Genomic DNA, 22,501 nt, shown 5'->3' with positions numbered 1-22,501 from the left:
AGGTGGTGATTAGTGATCAGCAGTATGGTTTCATGCCAGGAAAGGGCACTACAGATGCAATGTTTGCTCTGAGAGTGTTATTGGAGAAATACAGAGAAGGTCAGAAGGAGTTGCATTGTGTCTTTGTGGACTTAGAGAAAGCATATGACAGGGTGCCTAGAGAGGAGTTGTGGTATTGTATGAGGAAGTCGGGAGTGGCAGAGAAGTATGTAAGAGTGGTACAGGATATTTACGAGGGTAGTGTGACATTGGTGAGGACTGCGGTGGGAGTGACAGATACGTTTAAGGTGGAGGTGGGATTACATCAAGGATCAGCTCTGAGCCCTTTCTTATTTGCAGTGGTGATGGACAGGTTGACAGATGAGATGAGACAGGAGGCCCCGTGGACTATGATGTTTGCAAATGACATTGTGATCTGTAGTGAGAGTAGGGACCAGCTTGAGGAGACCCTGGAGAGGTGGAGATATGCTTTAGAGAGGAGAGGAATGAAGGTCAGTAGGGCTAAAACAGAATATATGTGTGTAAATGAGAGGGAGGGTAGAGGAATGGTGAGGATGCAGGGAGTAGAGTAGGTAAAGGAGGATGAGTTTAAGTACTTGGGATCAACAGTTCAGAGTAATGGTGAGTGTGGAAGAGAGGTGAAGAAGAGAGTACAGGCAGGGTGGAATGGGTGGAGAAAAGTGTCAGGAGTGATTTGTGACAGACGAGTACCAGTAAGAGTGAAAGGGAAGGTCTACAAGAGGGTAGCGAGACCAGCTATGTTATATGGGTTGGAGACGGTGGCATTGACAAAAAGGCAGGAGTCAGAGCTGGATGTGGCAGAGTTAAAGATGTTAAGATTTGCACTGGGTGTGACTAGGATGGACAGGATTAGGAATCAGTATATTAGAGGGTCAGCTCAGGTTGGACAGTTTGGAGACAAAGCAGGTGAGGCGAGATTGCGTTGGTTTGGACATGTGCTGAGGAGGGATGCTGGGTATATTGGGAAAAGGATGCTAAGGATGGAGCTGCCAGGTAAGAGGAAAAGAGGAAGACCTAAGATAAGGTTTATGGATGTGGTGAGAGAGGACATGCAGGCGGTTGGTGTGAAAGAGCAAGCCTTCTTATAGTACCCCAACTTACTTACCACCTGCATACTTGCTCTTATTACAACTACCTGGCTGTATCAACAACCATTCCCTTTTTTCTTCATTGTCTATATATATTTTATATATATATATATGGCATTTATTTTTCTTTTATCTTTTCTTCTTATTTCACACATTATTTCATGTTTCTTTTCTTTTCTCTTTTGTCTCTCACTTGTTTTTTTTCGTTTTTTCTTTTATTTGCCTATCTGTTTTATAAATGGTTGTTAGATTTCCTTATGTATATCCAATAGAAGATTCATTATTGACATATGTAGCATTTATCTTACTTCAATGTTATCAGTTTACAATGGTTATGATAAGTAGTTACATTTAGGAAAATAGATCTTGTCAACAGACTTTAAATATAACTTTTAAAGTTTCCTTATACATATTACACACTTTGAATGAAAATGGATGTATTAGTATGGTTTCCTGTTCTACCTTATATGGGCAGTATTTCCTATCTAGATAACAAGCTGTCTTAATGATTTGACTAAATCGCTTGATTGACTGTTTGTTAACATTCTGATGGTTTCCTGTTCTACCTTTTATGGGCAGTATTTCCTATCTAGCTAATAAGCTGACTCAATGATTTGACCTAAATTGCCTGTTTGATTGTCTGTTAATATTTTGACTTTCTGTATATAAGGAATGTTTTAAGTTTTAAAATTTTGTAACCTGATGAAGCGCACGATTACTGTGCGTGAAAGCGCTTGTTTTTACTCAATTAAATAAGAATTGTTTGATTTTAAGCATTGTGGTGGTTCCAGTGTTTTCCAACTGATATATTTTATATATGTAATGAAACTCTACTCACCCTACATATTTTCTAGATTGTGCTTTTATCAGCTCAGAATTTTGTATTTCCTTTGTATATTTTCAACTTAAGTACTGTCAAAAGTCTTACTGTCTACATATTTTGTTCTGCTGTTAAATCTTAAATGTAAATGTTGTGGAGCTTTTCTCCCAAGAGTCTCCACTGAAAATGGGCTATCAGCTCAGCCGGACAAACCTGGTCAACGAATGTAAAATAAATTATAAATGAAAAATTGTAGTAATATGTTTGTATTAAAGGTGAAGTATTAAGTGTATAGCTATCTTTTGTTATCCATAGGACTCACAGGAGCTACAAGACAATTTAGTCTCGCAACCAAAGCCTTACCAACATCTACCCTCAGACTGTACCCCCTTCTCAAGGATGGTTAGGCCATTTGGTCCTGGGGTAAGTTTGAAAGTATCCATCCATCCAGGTTCTGACTGAAGTATGATAATATATTCCATGCTTAACTTGGTGGCTTAGTCTAGAGATGAGTATCTAAGTAATGAATCTCTCTCTTCATTGCATCCTGTTTATCTGTTGGTGAAGATTTAGGTCCCTGATTCTGGTGTGTTTGCCAAGCTACTGGACTTGTGGAGAAATAGGAGATCAAAGACCATGTTTTTTTTAATGGCATAGTACCCAAGGCACAGATCACCCATCAAGAGTCTATAATATACTGTGGAAAGGGATAGAGTGTCCAGCCTACCTTGGTAGCTCAGGGTCTTGTAAGCCTGAAATATTCTTAGTTAGCAACCTCTAGGACTTCATTAGTTGTTTGATATGTTGAGTGGGGTACATCTCAAAGGAGGCAATGTAGTTTACAGTTGGTCTAATCAGTGTTAAACATATGGAGACAATGACATCTTCAGATATAGATTATATACCCCTGGCTATTGGTTGCTACTGGTTATAAGGATTTTCTGACTACAATTGCTATTTGATGAGACAGGACTGTCAACTCAGTTACCCAGGCACCTGAATGGATTTTGTTTTAGTCGTGGAGTACTATCTGCACTACATCTGGAGAACAGGGGTTGTTTGTCAAATTAAACAATACTACACTCTCTCACATTTAATTCAAGCCTATTTTCAGTACACCAGGTATTAGCAACAGTAAATTATTTTTGAAGGGTACATGTGACAGTGGTTTGGGGGGAGAGGTGAGGTCTTAATAATACAATAATCTATTTTGAAGTCATCTGCAAACTTGGTTAACCAGAGGTCCTGGTTCTTAGTTTGGAGATCAGAGAAGTAAATGCAGAAAAAGAAGGGGTCTCAGTTCAGAGCTTGTGTGTGTGTGTGTGTGTGTGTGTGGGGGGGGGGGGGACTCCACAGGTTACCTTAATATTTTCACATGAGGCACATGCAATGAACTGTCTGGGTCCTACCTTTTAGCTAGTCTATTATCCATCTTACCAGTAAAGATCTATACTTAAAGCCTACTTACAATGCTCACATGGGGTACATTTAAATCACTTTAGCTAGGTCAAGATAGGCTGTCTGAATTGCATGTCTACTGTCAACAGCCTCTGCAACCTTCTTAAAGACATCATCTACATTTAATAGGCATGATCTCACTTTGATGAAGCTGAACTGTTGGGGTCTAACCTTAAGATTTGTGGTACCATATTTGATAAGATCAATTATAATATGCTCCATAGCTTTGCAGATCAGGCTTGGAAGGTTGATGGGTCTAGAATTACTGGGGTTTGTTGTGGTATCATCACCAATGTAGTGTGCCATAATCTGAGAACAAATCCTGAGGCTAAGCTTAGGTTAAACAATTTGAGGAAAGGTTTAGCGAGGGCATGCTTGGAGCTTCTTATTACACACCCATTTATTTTATTTATTTATTTTACATTTGTTAACCGGGTAGAGTCCGGCTGGGCAAGTAGCCCATTTTCAGCAGAGACCTGGGGAGATAAGCTCCATAAGAATAGTACAAAAAGATTACAAACATTTTTAAAAGATTTACAAACAATATACAAAAGTTTGCAAGTTACCAACAATCAATTTACAAAAAGGTGACTGTAAAACAGAAAACATTACATTTCTTAAGCCTTATTACAGACAGTAATATGAAACTCATTAGATATATAACTAAAAAACATTGTGGTATTTTCATTTGGTAGAAGTAAGACAAGATGATAGCAGAATAGAAAACATTTGATCGAAGGCATGAGAAACTAACCAGGATAGCCATTGTTGAGTAAGATATTCCTTTAGGAGATTTTTGAAGCTATGACGGTATGCGTTTTTTTAAGATATTCTGGGATAATAGGTTCCACTGTTTGGCTACTTGGAGGGAGAAGAGAAAGTCACCAAAGTATTTATGGGACTTTGTAACCTTAAGTATACATTTATCAGATGATCTAAGAGTCCTGGGGTTGGTATTTAGTTGCACTGGGCAGGGCAGTTTTCAGGTTTGTGGATAATAGAGTGGGCACTGGTGAGCTGATTGAGTGATAACATATTGGGAAATTCAAGCCAGTGTAGTTTTTGAAGAGCAAGGCAATGATGGGTCCCGTTGGGTACATTAGCAGCAAATTTTGCTATTTTGTTATAGCAGGAATCAAGTAGATGTAAAAGTTGAGAACTAGCGAATAGTAGATAGGTGGGATCTGGCTGTGACTAGTCTGTTATTTTGAGTAAGGTAAGGTTTAGCCCTATATAGAACACCAAGTTTAATGTGAACTTTCTTTATTGTGAGTGATATGTGTTTACTGAATATTAGGTTGTTGTCTATCGTGACACCAAGTAGTTTTGTTTGGTTAACTGGTGCTATTATAGTGCTATTATAGTGCCATTAGTGGAGTAGATGGAGAGAGGTGGTGGTTTTGCTTTGGATTTCCTATTAGAAAAGATAGTTAATTTTGTTTTGTTTGGGTTTAGGATGAGTTGAAGTTCATTTAGATAATTTTCAGTATCTAGAAACAACTTTTGCAGTTTATCTTGGAGTTCTTGGGGTGTGGGAGCAGAGCAAATAAGAGAAGCGTTGAGAGCATATTGAATAATAGAAGCAGATTTAGTGGCAGTGTTTATACTATTTGTGAATATAATAAAAAGGAGAGGGCCAAAGATGGAACCCTGAGGAACCCCAAAAGAGACTGGGAGTAGTGTGGAGAGTTTATTATCCCATTTAGTTGCCTGTTGGAGAGCTTATTATCCCATTTAGTTGCCTGTTGTCGATTAGTAAGGTAGCTAAAGAACCAGTTGAAAGCTGTAGAGTTGAGGTTGAAGGAGTCTAAAGTGTTGAACAGTAGTTGGTGGGATACCATATCAAAAGCTTTGGACATATCAAGGAATATAGTAGAGACATGTTGTCCATTGTTTTTGAGGAGGTTTATGTACTTAGTGAAACCTATGAGGGCTGTGGCGGTACTGTGTTTTGGACGGAAGTCGTGCTGTGAACTAGATAAGAGGTTATTTGCAGTGAGGTAGTCTAGGAGCTGCTTATGGATACATTTCTCTAAGACCTGAGTGAGAGAATGGCAATGGGCCGATAATTAGAGAGATCTTTAGATGGGCCTCCCTTGTGGAGGGGGACGATAAGAGATATTTTCCATAGTATGTGGACATATTGTTCTGCAATGGAACGACTGATTAAGATAGATACGGGATAGGCGATTGAGCTTGCAGCTGTTTTTAAGAAGTCATTACAGAGTTGGTCAGCTGCTAGACAGGTGGGTTTTAGTTTTGATATAAGAGGTTTGTATGGGTTTAAAAGCGAAGTAGATGGGTTTAGAGTTAGTAGAGGTAGGCACTGTAAGGGGTTGGTTAGATTTGTTGTTGTTTAAAAGTGAGGTGAAAGATGTGATGAAATGAGAGTTAAACTGGGATGCTATACATTCAGTGCTATTTGTTGTAGATGGTGCAGTGGTAGAGGTTTTGCCAGGGTTGAGGAGGTAATTAAGGTTTTGCCAAAGTTTTTGTGGGTTATTTATGTGTTTTTGCTGACAAGCTAGAAAATAAGATTTTTTTTTCAGATAATATTTGCTTCTTAGTTAGGTTTCTTAGTTGTTTGCAAGAGGTGTGGTTTTTTTAGGTTTTGGAAATTTGATAAGCAGTCCAGGCTCTATCCCTTTGTTTAATAAGAGAGTTAGCATCTTTGGTTATCAAAGGTAGGTTTTTGGCTTTGGAGTGAATTTTTATTGTTGGAGCAAGGGTATTAAGGATATTGAGGAAGGTATCATTAAAATATTGTACAGCTTGGTCTAGGTGAAGTGATTTTAGCGGTGACCAGTTGCAGTTTTGAAGTAGGGAATTTAAGAAGGTAGGGGAAAACTTTCTTTTGTTGCGTATGTGTTTGAAAATGACATTAAGTGAATACATTTCCTTAGAAGAAAGGTAGGGGAGTGATCACTGAGAGAACTGGAGAGGCACCCAGCCTTACGGGCAAAGTTGGGCTTATTGGTTAGTATCCAGTCTAGAATAGATTCTTTCTTGGTGTGTTTATCGATTCTAGTGGGGAAGTTTATAGTTTGGGTGAAATTGAGTAAATTGATAAAATTGGAGGGGTTGTCAGATGAGCAGGATATATGTTGTTTGGTCCCGGGGGGAAATATTTTTAATCTTTGCTATGACTAAGTAATTATGATGTTTAGTGAAGTTGTTTAAAAATTACAGAATACAGGCCAGACATTTAGTGCAATGCCCATTACAAATAAACACAGGTAGACTAAGCCTACAGGGTGTGGGCAATTTAGAGACACAGATAGCACAGCCATCCAGTATGTGAAAAACAGCATGCTATATAACAAATGCAGATAACTGCATAATGATTTGGAAGTGAGGAAGTTCATGGAAATGAGGCACAAAGGTTATGCAAATAAGGGCATCAAACATAATAGAGCAATTCAGAAATGAATAAAACAGGCATACTACACCAAGGCACAAACTTATTCAGAATATAGAGGAATTTTGGTGTATGCTATAAATAGATTAAAAATAGCAGTGCCTATATCTAACCAACATGAATCAGTGGTCAGCACTGTAGCTAGTGCCCATGATGCCATGGCACAGCCATCTGTGCTCTTGCAGAAGGTGTCATTAATGCCTTACATAACAGCACCTATGGACAAGTAGACAATGGACTGCTACCAAATGGACACAGGGGAAACTATATGAGATGAAAACTAGCTGAACTGTGTCAGCCACAAGCAGAATCCAGGGTGATGTGCTGAATGCCCATTCCAGTGGACACAATAGTCTGCAGCATTAGCCCTCTTAAGCTACAGGGACCTTTCAGAAACTAACAGGGTATAATTAAACATATCACAGGAATCAACCTCACATGTCCTATACCACTTCCTTGACATCATGATATAGCACATAGAGGAGCATATCTGGTTTTCCAGGGCTGCAGAGGATACAGCCACCACTGTGCAAGACTTTTAACTACACACAAACACACACTGCCATCACGGCTCCACTTAGTGTATGGGGAATGAGATACAGCAACAGCTTCCATTCTCTCAACCTGCCAGGTGTAGGGTATTAAACATAATTTGTCAATGCACCACCATGACAGTTCCAGTGATTCATATCTATGCCATACAGACAACCTATATTATTGCTCATGTGGGGAGGGGGCTTCTTACAGCATTATCTAATCAGTAGTTGCACACACAGGTTTATTACACAGGGTAGTACACAAGTATACCATGCAAGTAGGAAGCAGGCCACATTTAATTAAAGCTGTTGCTACTGCACACTGCACATCATGTTGGATATGTTTTGAAGTCATGGACCATAGAAGAGAATCACTCCAATGCTACCCATGTAGAAACATATGTCATCCAGCATGTGTTTGGAAAACTGATGGGACACGTCTGCTGCATGGACACATCAGCCAAGGTGCTATAATATGCACGGCACAACTGCAGCAAAATCTTTGTGGTATGTGGCATGCTAAACAATATGGCAGCTTGTAAATGGCTACAGCAGCAAGAAACCATTCCAGCATGGTTCATCATGTTAGTAGGACAGGCTACAGAGTCCAGGGACATCACATGAAAAACGGAGGCTGGTACAGTATACTGTGGCACTGTTGTAGAGTTGTGTCCTATATACAACTATAGGCCATAGTTAAGACAACACAGAATAAAAGTGGCACATTGTTCACAACTGTAGGCCACAATTAAGAGAACATAGTTCTATTCTATGTATGCAATATTACATACAGGCTGTGCAAGGCATTGCCATGGACTAGCCACATTGTACATCAGACATAAACTTACCCCTGCAGGATAGGTGGTGGACAGTTCATAGTCATCATCACTTGCACAGGCAGATGGAAAGGACATACTGGCAGCTGATAGTAACCCTATAATATGGGGTAGGGTCATGATAAGTGAATTCAGTAGGCACTTACTCTGTGAACAGGCTGTAAGGAGTCAGGGGGCACATCCTTGAGTGATGAGTCCGAAATGTAGTGTTTGACCACTGACAATGTACATTCTGGTGGCCTGCAGTCTTAAGGATCAATGTGCTCTGTGACAAGGAAGTTGTAGAGCTACTGGCTCAATTGCATGTATCCTGACTCAGTGTCCCATGATGAGAACCTACAGACCTGGCTAACAGTAACAAGCAGCCATGGCTCTCCATGTGCCACAGGGTATTTCAAAAATACAGAACTACGGAATGTTCACAAGCATCATGGTGTGGCATCTCAATGGCTGACTCTGTGGAATATCACTGTCCACAATAATGTGAACACTGACAGCCAGATGGGACAGGCTGTGTGGCCACAGCTGACAGTGAGGATATCTAAAGCAGCTGTCTGTATAGCATGTGTAGGTATGGTATGTGCCAAAATCACTGCCATGGTCAAACACTGCACAACCTGCTGCAGCAGGCTGGAGGGAGGTTGCCATACATCTCATTAAACCACTCACACAGGCCACATTTGCAAACATAGACTTGATCAGCAACAGAAGCTCCCTGTACCTATCATACCTCTGAACTATGCAGATTTGCGCAGAATGCCCAGATTTTTGCCTCACATTTTTTGGTCTGTTTTTCTGACTAATTAGTGGCAATCATTAAAGATTGAATTTATAATATAATGACAGACATTTGAGTTTCAGACTTCATGCCTTCAGAAAATTCATGCTAATACACAGCTTGTTATTCTATCGACTTTCCAAGTTTGTAAGAGAATATTTTAAAAATTGTCCCTATTTTTGGGCCTTTGTCCCAGTTTTATTTATGGCTTTGTCCAGTTTTCTTGCTCTGAGAGGTTGAGAGTTATACCTACACTCCATATCAGGTAAGTGTTGCATATCATTAGATAAGCCAAGGAGCACACTTTCAATCTCCCTAACACTATAGGTAGCTGGTGTTTGTGCATAAAATCACTGACCTACATATTTACTGATTTACGCCAAGTTTTGTAGTCAGGTCACAGACTGATTTCGAGTTATGGAAGTGACACCCCTGACCTCTCCCCTACAGTGGGTATGACAGAGAAAGTGTGAATCTCAGAGGCTGTGTGGACTGGGAACTCATGAGGAACCCAGATGGGGTTACAGCCACAGGAGGTCCATCCTGTACTGGTGCTTTTCTGACTCTGGCCTGCGCCTCCATAGTGGCCTTTGGTGGTAGTAGTGATTTGGGGGAATCCTCCCATGCTAGCATTATAGACCGTCATGTGCCCCTTGCAGTCACCATCAGCCACATGAGACATACTGATATTTGATAAGTGCTGGCTCAATGTGCTGGTCCCTCCACCAGTAGAATCTTTGAAAGCATGAACAGGTGATACTATTGGAAGCACTCAGACATACGTTTTAAATACCTCCCCAGCGTCATGCACAGTGGTAGACAACTCTACACGTGTATAGCATAAGGAGACATACATACCCTGATGTGTGGTTTACTGCACTTGTAGCCCAGCAGTACCTGAAAGGGCATATATGCAGAAGGTCTTTAGTGAATCAGTCTTCTCACACACTCAGTGCATTCTACCATACAACTGCTTAACAGCAGTACTAAACTGGTGCATCCCCTACTGATAACTTGGGTAGTCATTGTTATCTCAACTCCTATGTGTAGGCCACCCACCCCTGGGTAGGAGGTTCTGCTCCTTTTCTCCAAACAGGGATAGCATGACCTCATCTATCTCTGTAAGCAGTTTCTGTGTGGGTGGTTCATCCTCTGTGGTGGACATATGCATGGCAATGTTCCATGTCTTCTCTTTGGCATGGGGTATCATATTGGTTACCCCTTGATGCATCTGTTGCAGAGACCTATTCTGGGCTCCCACCCCATGTATGTCCTACAACACTCCCTCCCACACTTGGTCCTGATGCATTTTGCTAGTGGCACCTTGCTCAGGATGTGCATGCTACACAAGTAGAGCTCATACGGTCACACATCATCCTCCTGGTTTGTGATCTTTTCCAGCAGTTGCCTTTCTTGTAGGTCCATGGAAAGCCTTGTAGCAAAGCTACACATCAGTGAATATGTTTGTTAGGCAATCTGTGGAAGCCATCTACTTATGGCCGGCCGCTATCTTCCTTCCCCTCATTCAGCACTTGGTTAGTAGGCCCTGTACTTCTGCCCACAACCCCTCCCCCAACATGTACAATTGATTGCTATGAGAATGGACCTCCACATCCCTTCTGGCCCATGTAAAGGTATGCACACCTTGCAACACTATTTCCCTTACAATCAACTGCCCTATGTACAGGGCCTTCATCCAGAACCATAGCTAACTATTCCGGTGCCCTGGACTGTTCCCCGAGCCAGCAAACCCTCAAGTTTAAGTCAAGAACCGTAGCTAAATACCAAACACAAAGAGCTAAAGCACTTCAACACTGACTGCAAATGCAGTATCAGCATTTAGTGTGAATGCAAGTAATAAAGAAGAATTTTTTTGAAAAACATTCTAAACTAAACACCATATTTTTCATTCAGTTAACTTGCTTGATGTTTTGTAGTTTTTTTTCCTAAAGTAAACTCAAGGGTGAACTTCAGTTTTTTTTTTTTAACATTTTTATTAAATTATCACACAGGTGCACATACATTAACAGAAAAGAAAACAAACCATACTCATATTTTTTTCATTTACATACATTATGCATTACATATAGGTTTTCTTTCTTTACAACAACTCCTATTTAATCCATTACACAAATTGATCAATGTCTGCCTTTCCTTAAACCTCACTCCTCTTCCTGAACATTATTTTGCATGTACTGTGCCCACAAATTCCATTTATTTTTATGTAATTTGCACCTTCCCTTTTGTAAAAATCCTATTTCAAGTTCTTTCATCTCTTTTACAATATTAAAACAATTCAAATACAGTTGGTTGAGATTTTGATTTCCATCTTCTAGTAATTGTTTTTTAGCAGCCAACAGAATTACACTTAATAAGGCCTTACTATGTCTAAGCAATTCAAACTCAAAAGAATCATTCCTATGCTATAAGCATTTGTTCTCCAATATGTGAATGTAGACTCTAGATGACTATCACTGTTGGAGTGACACCCCGACCCCATGTGAAAAAATGGAAAAAAGGGGTTGTGGATGAATGGATGGATTTCTGACGAAGTATTCTATAGGATTTTAAATCTGCCAACTCATTACACTGCCAAAACAGTTCCCAGTTACCTCTTTCTTTCCCATCAAACCTCCAACATTAGCTATCTACCTAAGGAAAAAAAACATTGAAGTGTCCTTACAGCATAAAAACACCTATGCAAAACTTCCAAGCAAAAATCCTAAACCTTCTGGACTTTGTTGCATACTTGGGAGTCATATATGTCCTCAGATTGTCCCTTGCAAATTGCTTTTCTAGTCTCTTTTCCCCAAATTTTCTAATATCCTCATATTCATTTCCATAGTTATCGTGCAATATTTTATATGCCCTACTAATTATCCCCATTTTCACAGAAGCTTCTGTTCTAGATTCAACTAAAAACTTTACCAGAGCAGATATTTCACTTCAAACTCCCCTATTTCTCCCTGTATTCAGATATCAATCCCTGATGGGGAAGGCAGTGTCAAACCTGCACTCCAAACGAATTTACTAGCCTCATCCCACTACATAACCCTTCCCTCTCTAGTTATTTACTGCCAGTACCTTGATTCCTTTGCCTGTTTTCTCCAGTAAAGTCCAGCGCCTTGTTGCCTATTTTCTGTACCCCTACTTAAATTTCCATGTTGGTTTAGTTCTTAGAATACTTTCTGCAACTTTATGAATGAACTCCATTAAAGACTATCCTACAGTTGTCTAGGCTGGAAGATATTTTAGAAGATACAAAGCCCTGTTTTGTGAGCACAGAGAGGGATAGGCATCTACTTAGGGGCAGAAGATGCCTACCTCTGCATTTAAATCTGTGTGCTATCCTATATTTCCATTTTTTAAGCGATCTTAGAACTCAAACAAACTAAACAGACAAGAACCAACTAAATGCATGTGCAGAAATACTTAACAACCCACAAGTAAAATGCTAATAAAGTAAGCAACGTAGAGCCACAAAAGTGAATTATTAAAATGGCAAACTAAATTCCTAAAATGCAGACATTATTAAGTCATAACATGATACTTTACCACAAGATGTACTTATAACCATATTTTGTATGGTTGTTGTTATTCTTCTTAAGGATCTACATCCACTATCCCCCTCCCGTTAACTGGGTATCTCTAAAATATCCCTTCAAATCACGTAGTCTTAAACCACCTTGTTTTATTGGACGGATCAGCTTATCTCACCGATGAACTTCAGTTCTGAATTTTTCAACTTGCATCTTAAATTTAAAAGCCCGCAACTAACACAAATAGGTGTGCTGAATGGAAAACTTATAATTTACTGTTTAATACAGTGCAATGTTCCAATGCTACAATTTCAGGATGATCCCATTTCTACAACAAAAATGTTGACTAGCTGTACTTTCACTGGTGCTATGATGAAATACTTTCATAGAATCAGAAACACACAGCTGGCACTTTTGATTGCTTTCTCATAGGAAGTAGTAATGATATAAAATTCCAGTCTCTCACAGCTCACAGTTCTGTTTTAGGCTAGTGCTGGTAATTACTGTAACTTTCATGTGAAGGTGAATATCGCCATAATGCATATGCACATCTGTATATGCGCGTGTGCATGCACACACACAAACACACAAACAGACACACACACACAAACAAAATCATGCACAAGCATTCTCCTGTGAAGATGTTTTCAGCAGAACATGAGCTACAGATATGCAACTTTAGGGAATGTTAAGTAAAACATTTGTAAGGGAAACTGCAGTCTTTAGACAGTCAGAAAAGGAATCTAGTATTTTACTTTTTCTTTAGTTTGATGAAAAATGCACTGGCAAATTATTTAATGCAGGCCACTGAAGCACAGGACTCTCAGACTGTGACTATGGAAAGGATTCATGCTTGGAGAGTTCAATGAAACTGGTGTAGAGTTTGTCATGCTTATCACTAAAATTCATCTACTCATCCCACCCAACTAGCCCATCAGCAGCAAAATATATTACTATCTCACAGGGGTGCAACTGGTGTTTTGTTTTTTCACTTGATTCATAGTAGACCAAATCATCAAAACCAACTAAGTGGGCAGCCACGCTCACAACGGGTTTATCTCAAACTAAGGTTTGATGACTGACCTAAGACTTAATTATACTGAATGGGGATATGGGGGGGGTGACCTAAAACTTAATTATACTGGGTGAGCATACGGGGGGAGGGCATAAGATGTACCCTCACAATAAAAAAATGAAGATAGCTCACTGGTTATGTGATTTTTAGTGGACTGGTTTTCACTGAAAAATGAATCCATGAAATAAACACCATCCAAGCAGTACATGAAATACTGAGAAGACAATAGGGTTATTGTGAGATTGGCTGGACTAACAGAGAACCTGTGTAACAGCTCAGGTCAGCCCCAGAAGCTGCCAGTGAGTAAAAGCATCATAGTTACTTCCTGTTAAAAATGTAGGAAAATTTATGCTTGTGTCATATCTGACCACAGCTGCACACTGTGAAAGCCCTGTTGGAAGCCATAAGACCTGGATTCAAGTTACAACCCTCATCACTCGAGATAGTTGTGGTGGCAGAAAAGGCAATGGTTTGGGTCTCCTCCCTCGAGGAAAGGATGGATGAGTTTTTTTTTTTAATTCTGTGGCTCACCTACTAGAAAAGGCTGGATGGTGAGGTCCCTGATGAGCACACTAACAGTTTTAGAAAGGATGGGCAGGTTTTCAGTAGTCCCACTCACAGAAGCACGACGGATGCACGTATAGTGTCATTACGTACTCCCCTGGCAGTAGGATGGACCTACCCCATTCCATGTAGTCATTCCCTTTCAAAATGAAGAAACTATCTCTCTGGTTGTTATATACACCCCCTTCCTGATAAACAAAAGGAAAGGGGGGGGGGCAAAAAATGCAAAAAGAAAGAAAAATTCCATATATTTGTATGAATGATTGTAAGATACCAGCAAAGTCTCTTTCAAGTTTATTTGAAGTTTTGTCAGACATCTCTGGAGTACAAAACAAAGTTTCAGAACCAAGGTAAAAATTGTAACTGCAGCATACACCTAAATAGGTTCATAAATGACAGAAAAGTCAAGATTTAAATTAATAATTGAGGACTGTTTAGGGCATACAAACTACAATTGATACATACCCAGTGAATTCATGGTTTCATAATTTTCCTTCATTACTTCCCAATACAGATCCTTTTCTAGCTCAGTTAGCATTTTCCACTCTTCGTTTGTGAAAGAAAATGAAACATCCTCTAATGCTTCTGGTAGCTGAAATTGATAAATAAAGAGAAAGAAAAGAGGAAGCTTATACAATGTTGTAGATAAACATTTATTATATATCTGTTTTGTTCTACATGTTTTTTATTTTACACGTTTAAATATTACAATGCAAAAGTACCTCTGAAAGAATGAAATTCAATCAGAGGCACAGAAAAAAAGCATGAATCTGTGTGTTTGTGTCTGTGTAAGACAGAGTAAAAATGGAAGAGTGCCTTCGCTTACTTGTTATTTGAGAAAAATGAAAAATAAAAACTCGAGTCCTTAAATCTCTGCTGTGGTTTATGTACTTGTTTGTCCTGTGACTCACTCTTACCGTGAGAAGGGTTTTTGGATGCAAGATGGATTTACCACAGCCCTTGGTGATCTTTGCCATTTGTGGGTATAAGTGAGAGAGACACGGATGTGAACTGAGTGTGAGCTGTGCAAAGGTTGTTTAGTAAACATCTCTAAAATCTCAGACAGGCTTACTCTCAGGTTTGACCTCTTTTCTTACCTCCTTCTCAAAAATAATAGTAAATGCATTCCATTATTTCACAATATGATGAACATTCCAAGGGGTAAGCATGCACGGAAAGTCATGCACTGGCACACTGCATTAAGCATGCCCTGAAAGCATGCATTAAAATCCATTAAAGACTATCCTAAAATTGTCTGGATTGGAAGATAATATTTTAGAAGCTATGTAGTGCTGTTTTTCTGAGCATAGAGAGAGGGAAATGCATCTACTTAGGGACAGAGGATGCCTACCTCTTCATTTTAATCTGTGAGCTCATCCTACATTTCCATTTCTAAATGATGTTAAAAATCAAACTAAATGGACAAGAACCAATTAACTACATGTGCAGAAATCGTTAACCCACAAGAAAAATGCTAATTAGGTAAGCAATGTAGAGACACAAAAAGTGAATTAACAAAATGGCAAACTAAATTCCTAAAACGCAGACATTACGCTATAACATGAAACTTAGATGTACTTAGCTACCACATTTTTAATCCCCCACACAAATAAATGTACTAGCTTATTAAAATAATGTGATCAAAAATACTTAAAAACAATAACAAAAGTGCCTGTATTCACCACCTTCTCTAGCTACCGGTAATATATGTCATATAAAAAATGATAAATGCCCACTCCTGCACTTTCTATGCATGTCAGCAATTAAACACCACAAAAATAATGTTGTCAACCCAATAATTATTTCATTTGTAAATCTGATAAAAGTGCATTGCAGATTCATTTTCTTATTCTCTTTTTCACACAGTACAATAAAAGTGCTGTAGCTTTCCTTAATCGTCTCATTCACTTGTAAACATAAAACATATATGGACTTCTTTTGCAAAAATCTCACCAGGACTACTTTCTGATTTAAACTACATAAAAATGTAACCTGTCAGCTGCCATAACTCTGTAGAAACAGAGAATGGCTGCATGAAGCTGGAAAGAAAATACCTGGGTTGCATTAAGTGAAAAGAGCCCGACATAGAATTGAGTTCTCATATATTAGCATACTTCATTTCCTACCCACAGAAAAAGTACAGTTGTGTAGAATCTTATCATAACAGTAGATATCCTTTTTTTCACTGTTGTAGTATTTTTCCAATGACACTGTGAGTGATAGGATTTTGACCCCTTATAGGCATCTCTTTTTTGAGGATGTGCTTTGGGTTTTGCAGGAAGCCATGAAACCCACTACTAGAAAAATCATACATGTCTAAATGAAAAACATTTTCTGTTTCATGCCTCTCTCGCCATCAGAATCCCTTCGCAATAGTGGTTCCTCTGGTTCTTTCTTATTTATGTGACCTGCTCCATGCTGGCTTGGCATATTCTTCAGTTAAAGCTCACCTGTCAGCAGTGTCTGCTTGTCTGCCTTTGAATCCTCTTTTGGCCTCTTGGTTTGAGGTTGAGCAATCCCTCAAGGCATCCTTCTTATCAGGCCCCCAAGAAAGTCTATTTCTCTTTCTTGGGACCTCAGTTTTGTACTTGAAAAATTGACTTGGGCTCTTTTTGAACCTGCTAGCTCAGCATCCTTACAACTATGTACTTGGAAGACCATTTTACTGTTGGCTGCTACTCCTGCCAAGAGATTGAACTTCAGGCTCTTATGACCATTCCTCCTTTGTTAATTTTCACAGAGAGAGGGTATCTCTTCATACTAATCCTTGTTTTATGTCCAAGGTGGGTAATGAGCTGCCCCTTAATCTGCCTATTTAACTTCCTTTTTTCCTTCTGCGCAGTCTGCCAGTGAAAAGGTTCCCCACACCTTGGACCTTCATAGTCAGCTCAGATATTTGGATAAAACAAAGCTTATTTGCAAAACTGAGCAACTTTGTTTCTTTTCATCCCAGGACTTTGGGTTCAAGTTGGTCTCCACCTGGATTTCTAAAACCATTTACTTTTTTAATTCTTTTCATGGCAAATGTCTTTCTTTAACAGCAAAGAGTCATTTTGCTAGGGTGGTTGCCCCTTCTATTGTCTTTTTCAAGGGTGTGGACACCAACTCCATCCTTCAGACTACTATTTGGACTTCTGTTCATACTTTTATTAAGCATTATAAGTTGGGTCAGAGCAGGTTTTGCTAGGACTGTCCTGCACGAGTTAGTAAAGGGCTCTTCTGTGCTTTCCTCCTCCCAGGCTTCCTCTTAGCTCTTGTACTCTCCCTTCTGCAAAGAATATTGCAACAGTGATGTGGAAGGGCATAGCACAGTTGTGCAAAATCTTACCATATCAGCAAATGTCCTTCTCTTAACTGTTGCACTATTCCTCCCCCTCTCCCCCCCCCCCTTGTTAATAGCTCTTGCCCCCATGTTTTGTTTCCTTCCTGGCTAAGGAGCTGTCACTTCAATTTTCCTTCTGACTTTTCTCCTCCGGATGTGCTTGTTCTCCTCGTCCCTGGGGGTGTTTTGTTCCTCCGGGGCAATTCAGTTCTGAGTATTTGTGTCCATATGTCATCTTCATCCCCTACGTCTTACGTGGGTAGCATATGTGTGACATATAGTACTTATAATACCTAAAGGCTTTGGTATACCAGCCAGATGTTGGACTATCCTTGACAAGAGATCCCTTCTGTGAAAAGTACTGCAACAATTATATGGAGGGGCATCTGCAGACACAGAGCAATGTTTACTGAGTTAGAGAAGTTGCATTATGGAAAGAAACGTCACTGAACTACCACCCAATGATAATTACAGAAGTACAAGCTCTAGCCCAACTTAGTGGTACAACTATGGAGATTAGAAAAATGTCAGCTGTTGCCAAATAAGGCAGACAACTGATAGGACATATAAATGTTCCATTCACTTTACCTGCTTTTCTTTCCTTAACTACACAGTATCTCCTGCCAAATGAAAAAACATACTAGAATGGCTTACTAGGATTGCTGCTGATGCAAACCAGATTTGGTGATGCAAGATCACCTTTCAATAAATTATAAGCAGATCCCTACCAAAGATGTCTTGAAAAGATTTTAACACAAATTTAAGAGAGCTTACACACACACACACACACACACACACACACACACACACACACACACACACACACACACACACACACACACTACACAGCAAAAAGTAAACTAAATCTGCATCTTCACTGATAACAAAAACTGTAAGCATACGGATAAGTACCCTTACAATAAAAACAAACCCAAAAAAACAACATAAAACACTGGCTAGGATTCAGAAAATTTTGCCACATTGCAGTGAGTGACTATGCTCAATAAATGGCCCCATTCAGGGTGTGTGCAATACAGGGAGAAGCATACCTCTAGTGGGAATACCGAGCAGCAATGTTAGATGAAGTACAATTTAATGGTAATGCACTACATTATCAAAATGAACAGCAAGGAGTAGCAAATGAGGCAAAACAAGATGGTAGAGTGATTCATAAATGTATAAATGCAGCTCTGTGAAGGTACACATGCTGTATAAATGAACATTGCCAAATCTCCATGTTCCTGCAAAGGGAACTGTGAAAAAAATGTTAGGGGTTACCACTACATTAGCGAATTATCTACAGGAAGCTCTTAGTGCTACTACAAGTCGCAACTGTGCGTGTCATCATTTGAGGAGGTACAGTGTCATCTGACCACACTTATCATTCTATGCACTTGACAACACTGTCATTGTGGACTGCTACAGTGTGGATAGGGAGACCATGAAGACACTGCAGACACTTGTCAGCCTCATCTGCAGCCCATGGGATTCACTGAGTAACTATCCCTGTGGGTACCACAGTATTATGGCTTTACATATACTAGTTACAATGGATTTTCAGTGACCTACTGGGGACACAAGGAGGGTATCTCAAGCACCTACCTTGGACCATATATGGCTCCCAGATACCACAGAAGACAGAGGAAACACCATGCAATACTTCTATGCTATATCTCATTTCCCTGAGGGTCAGGGGACCACTGACTGCCTCCACATTAAAATAAAGGCCCAACCTAATGAACTGGGAAGGAGTAACGTGAACTGCAAAGGGGTATTACTCCATTAACTTCTAGGAACTCTGTAATGCTCTGGATCAGCAATGTGTCCACTGGTCACCCAGGCAGTTATCACGACTCCAACATATAGCACACCTGTGACCTATACCAAAGTTTTACGATGAGGTAAGATTCCCATAGGATATGTTACTGGCAATGCCAGATATGCCCTATAACTGTAGCTGATGACACTCACCAGAAATCCATAGAATGAAAAAGACCAGGGGTACAACCATTCCCGGTTGAAAAGAAACTTATGTGGTGTTCGTCTGGGCTGCTGAAGGCATGCTTTCATTGTCTAGATTTATCCAGTGGTGCCCTGCAAGACGATCCTGGTATGTGTGCAAAAATATTTTTAGCATGTACAATGTAGCACGATTTTAGACTTAGGAGGCAGTTACAGCTGGGGGGGGGGATGCTGGTATTTGCAGGAGACACAGTCCCTAGCACACCAGACAGTGGAGACTGTGCAAGATGAGAAGTATGTGAAGGAACCAGCAAAAGTGGATGATGATGTGAGATTGAGGTGGATGCAGTATATAGTGGTACAGGCAAAGAGGCAGTAGCTTGCACATAGCTTGAAACCCCAGTAAAACAGAGTAAAGTAGACACACTACAGTAAAAGTGATGCATGTACAGTCAACACCAGGATGTGCTTACCAATGCATAGACTAGCTACACTATGCATCACACACAGGCAACCAAAGTACCAATGTACACAGGGCAGGGTACAGTTATCATTTTCATAATGGGGAGGGAGTACATATACAAACATCTTTCACAGGGAAATGTGCGAGTGCTGAAGACAGTTTAAAGAAAGTGCAGTTATATGTATGGGCTTTGAGTGGGGGCATTGACCTAAATGATTTTGTGAAGGACCATGGTCACAAGGAGAGAGAGAGAGAGAGTGTGTGTGTGTGTGTGTGTGTGTGTGTGTGTGTGTGTGTGTGTGTGTGTAGTAAACATTTGAAATGTTTCGACATTCTATAGTGAGCCCCTAAATGTGGAGACTGAATGCTCACAAAAATTGACTTCCATATATTCAGTCCAACATGGATATTTCTTGTAATATTAACTACCTAGCATATTTAAGTTTGAGGGTTGGGGGCTTTCCCCCTGCAAAAAAAAGAATTTTAAAGGAGAAGACCAATATTTGACATTCCCTGTTCTCTTGCATTTTTGGTCTTTATTTTTTATAGATGTCAGCTCTCAACATGTCAAGTGTGTGTGTGTGTGTGTGTGTGTGTGTGTGTGTGTGTGTGTGTGTGTGTGTGTGTGTGTGTCTGCTGGGATACAACCTAAGCAGTCCTTGTAGCACTGCATATCAATCTACTGGACAGGTACAGGGCATGCATGGCATAGGTTTGAGCATCCCTTGCAAACAACCATTTATGAAACTGTCTCTAGCAGGAGTTGCACTTGTTGTATCATGGCCTTAGCTAGATGTAGGCATATCTGCATGAGAGTGACTGACATGACTGCTCTGACTCCAGGGATGTCCCTTCCTGGCCATAGACACCTCCACAACAGATGATGCTATGGAAATGCTAGCACTGTGTGTGCATGACATAGCACTGAGGTACCAGTGGAATGATTTTGTGGTTGGCTGCTCATGCATGACAGGTGAGCTTGAAAGGATATTATATGTTCAAGTATAGGATTTAGTCTACTAAAACAAGCACACAAACAGGACATGTTCTCCCATAGTAAGGTTGAAGCACGGTATGTGAGACAACCTAACTCCAATAAGGCACAGCTGTGGTGGTATTTGCTTATGCCTCCATGGTGGCACTGCACATACTTTGGGTTGCAGCTGATAACACATACCAACTTTAGGAGGAGGGTGAAAATCACATCTCCAGCAACACTCCCAATGTGTATTCCCCTGCTCAGCCTTGCCTGTGATATAAATAGGACCTGCTGGAGAGACAGGTATGTATCCCATAGACTACCCTATCTATGGAACAGGCTCATGATCTATGTGAAGCAGAGTTCCTCCCTAACCCAATTCAAGTGCAACTTGGACAACTGGATGGGAAACCGAAAATTCGTCCCTGGTTTGGCACCTATGTCTCTAATGGACACAGGTAACCTGTAAATGGTTCATCTCCCAGGCCCATGCTTACAAGTATCAAGGGTATCAGAACTTGTCAGAAATTTGTGATGCATGGCTAGGCTTAAAAACGCCTTTGTGGTCGTTAGCCTAGTAAACACCTATGAAACTATAAGTGGGGAATAATAGGTACTGACATTTGTCTGGTGGGAGATAACCCACTCCCCTAAGAGAGTCACCATTAACCTGTTGTTTCTTTATGGTGTGTATCTCCTAGGTATCTCCAGGCATACAGACTGTGCTCGTAGCCTATGTAAGGGATGCAGTAGTCACATTCCCCATGTCCAACGCACACACACACATGCACTGTATTCCCTCACTATGCCAGCTCATCCACACCATCATCGTCATCATCACATGTTGCAGATCCTCTAACATCAGATGGTTTTAGTTCCGCAGTGGTGGTGCTGGATACAGAATTACCTGTGAACACATCAAAGCACAATACACTGCTTAAGCATACCTTGTGAAGATGGTTGGGTAGGTGGAATCCCTGATATTCCTGTATAACCCAAATTAAATAGCTTTAATAATTTGGCCTATGACTAATGGGCCCAGATGACTTACTACTAGAGTTACAAAGGATGAACTCAACGTACCCGGGGCATCTCCAGTAGATACTCTTACTGTCTTGGGATGCTCTGTACCAATATCTAGCACAGTACTGCAGGACCATGTAGCAGTGTCACTGCCTCTGGTACAGGGTAAAAACTCCTCAGTCCAAGTGAAAGATGGCTCAACTGATACCGCACCACTCACTAATCTACCTTCCCATCACAGATGGACAGATCGTTTTTCAGCAGCATGATTTATGTCAGTGGTAATGTGGCAGACAATTGCACAAATACAGTCCTGGCCACTGACATCATTAATGTCCACCACCAGATCTTTCCAGGCATGCCCTTGGTAGATTTGCTCAGCAGCACTTGCCCAGAGAACTATTAGCCATGGAAATAGAGTGGCTAGGGTAGCACCTCCCTCTCTGCATATGAGAACCTTGCTTTCCGGGTAGCTTTTTCTGTAGCCTCAGCAGTGTTCTTCTGCTTTCTATCTTTCTTAGTCTCTGTTCTGGGGGGGTTGGAAACAGTGTTATTAGCGTAGTGGTGGTCAGAGGCACAAAAAAATGCTTATAACCCTGACGTGCCCCTTGCCCATATA

The 22,501-nt window shown here is 40.3% G+C and overlaps 1 protein-coding gene across 1 annotated transcript in view; it reads right to left on the bottom strand.

Moving 5' to 3' along the window:
• The window catches only part of LOC122809249, a 193,265-nt gene that overhangs the window by 58,513 nt on the left and 112,251 nt on the right, over positions 1–22,501 (bottom strand). Inside the window, exon 4 of the mRNA XM_044080575.1 lies at positions 14,599–14,725. Coding sequence (XP_043936510.1) covers positions 14,599–14,725 — 127 coding nt within the window. The remainder of the gene's footprint in view (positions 1–14,598; positions 14,726–22,501) is intronic.

The sequence above is a fragment of the Protopterus annectens genome, chromosome 8.part0 (assembly GCF_019279795.1).
Source record: "Protopterus annectens isolate FY-2018-M chromosome 8.part0, PAN1.0, whole genome shotgun sequence".
Lineage (NCBI taxonomy): Eukaryota > Metazoa > Chordata > Ceratodontiformes > Protopteridae > Protopterus > Protopterus annectens.
The sequence above is the reverse complement of the archived record's forward strand: the minus strand, read 5'-3'. Positions and strand labels throughout refer to the sequence as shown.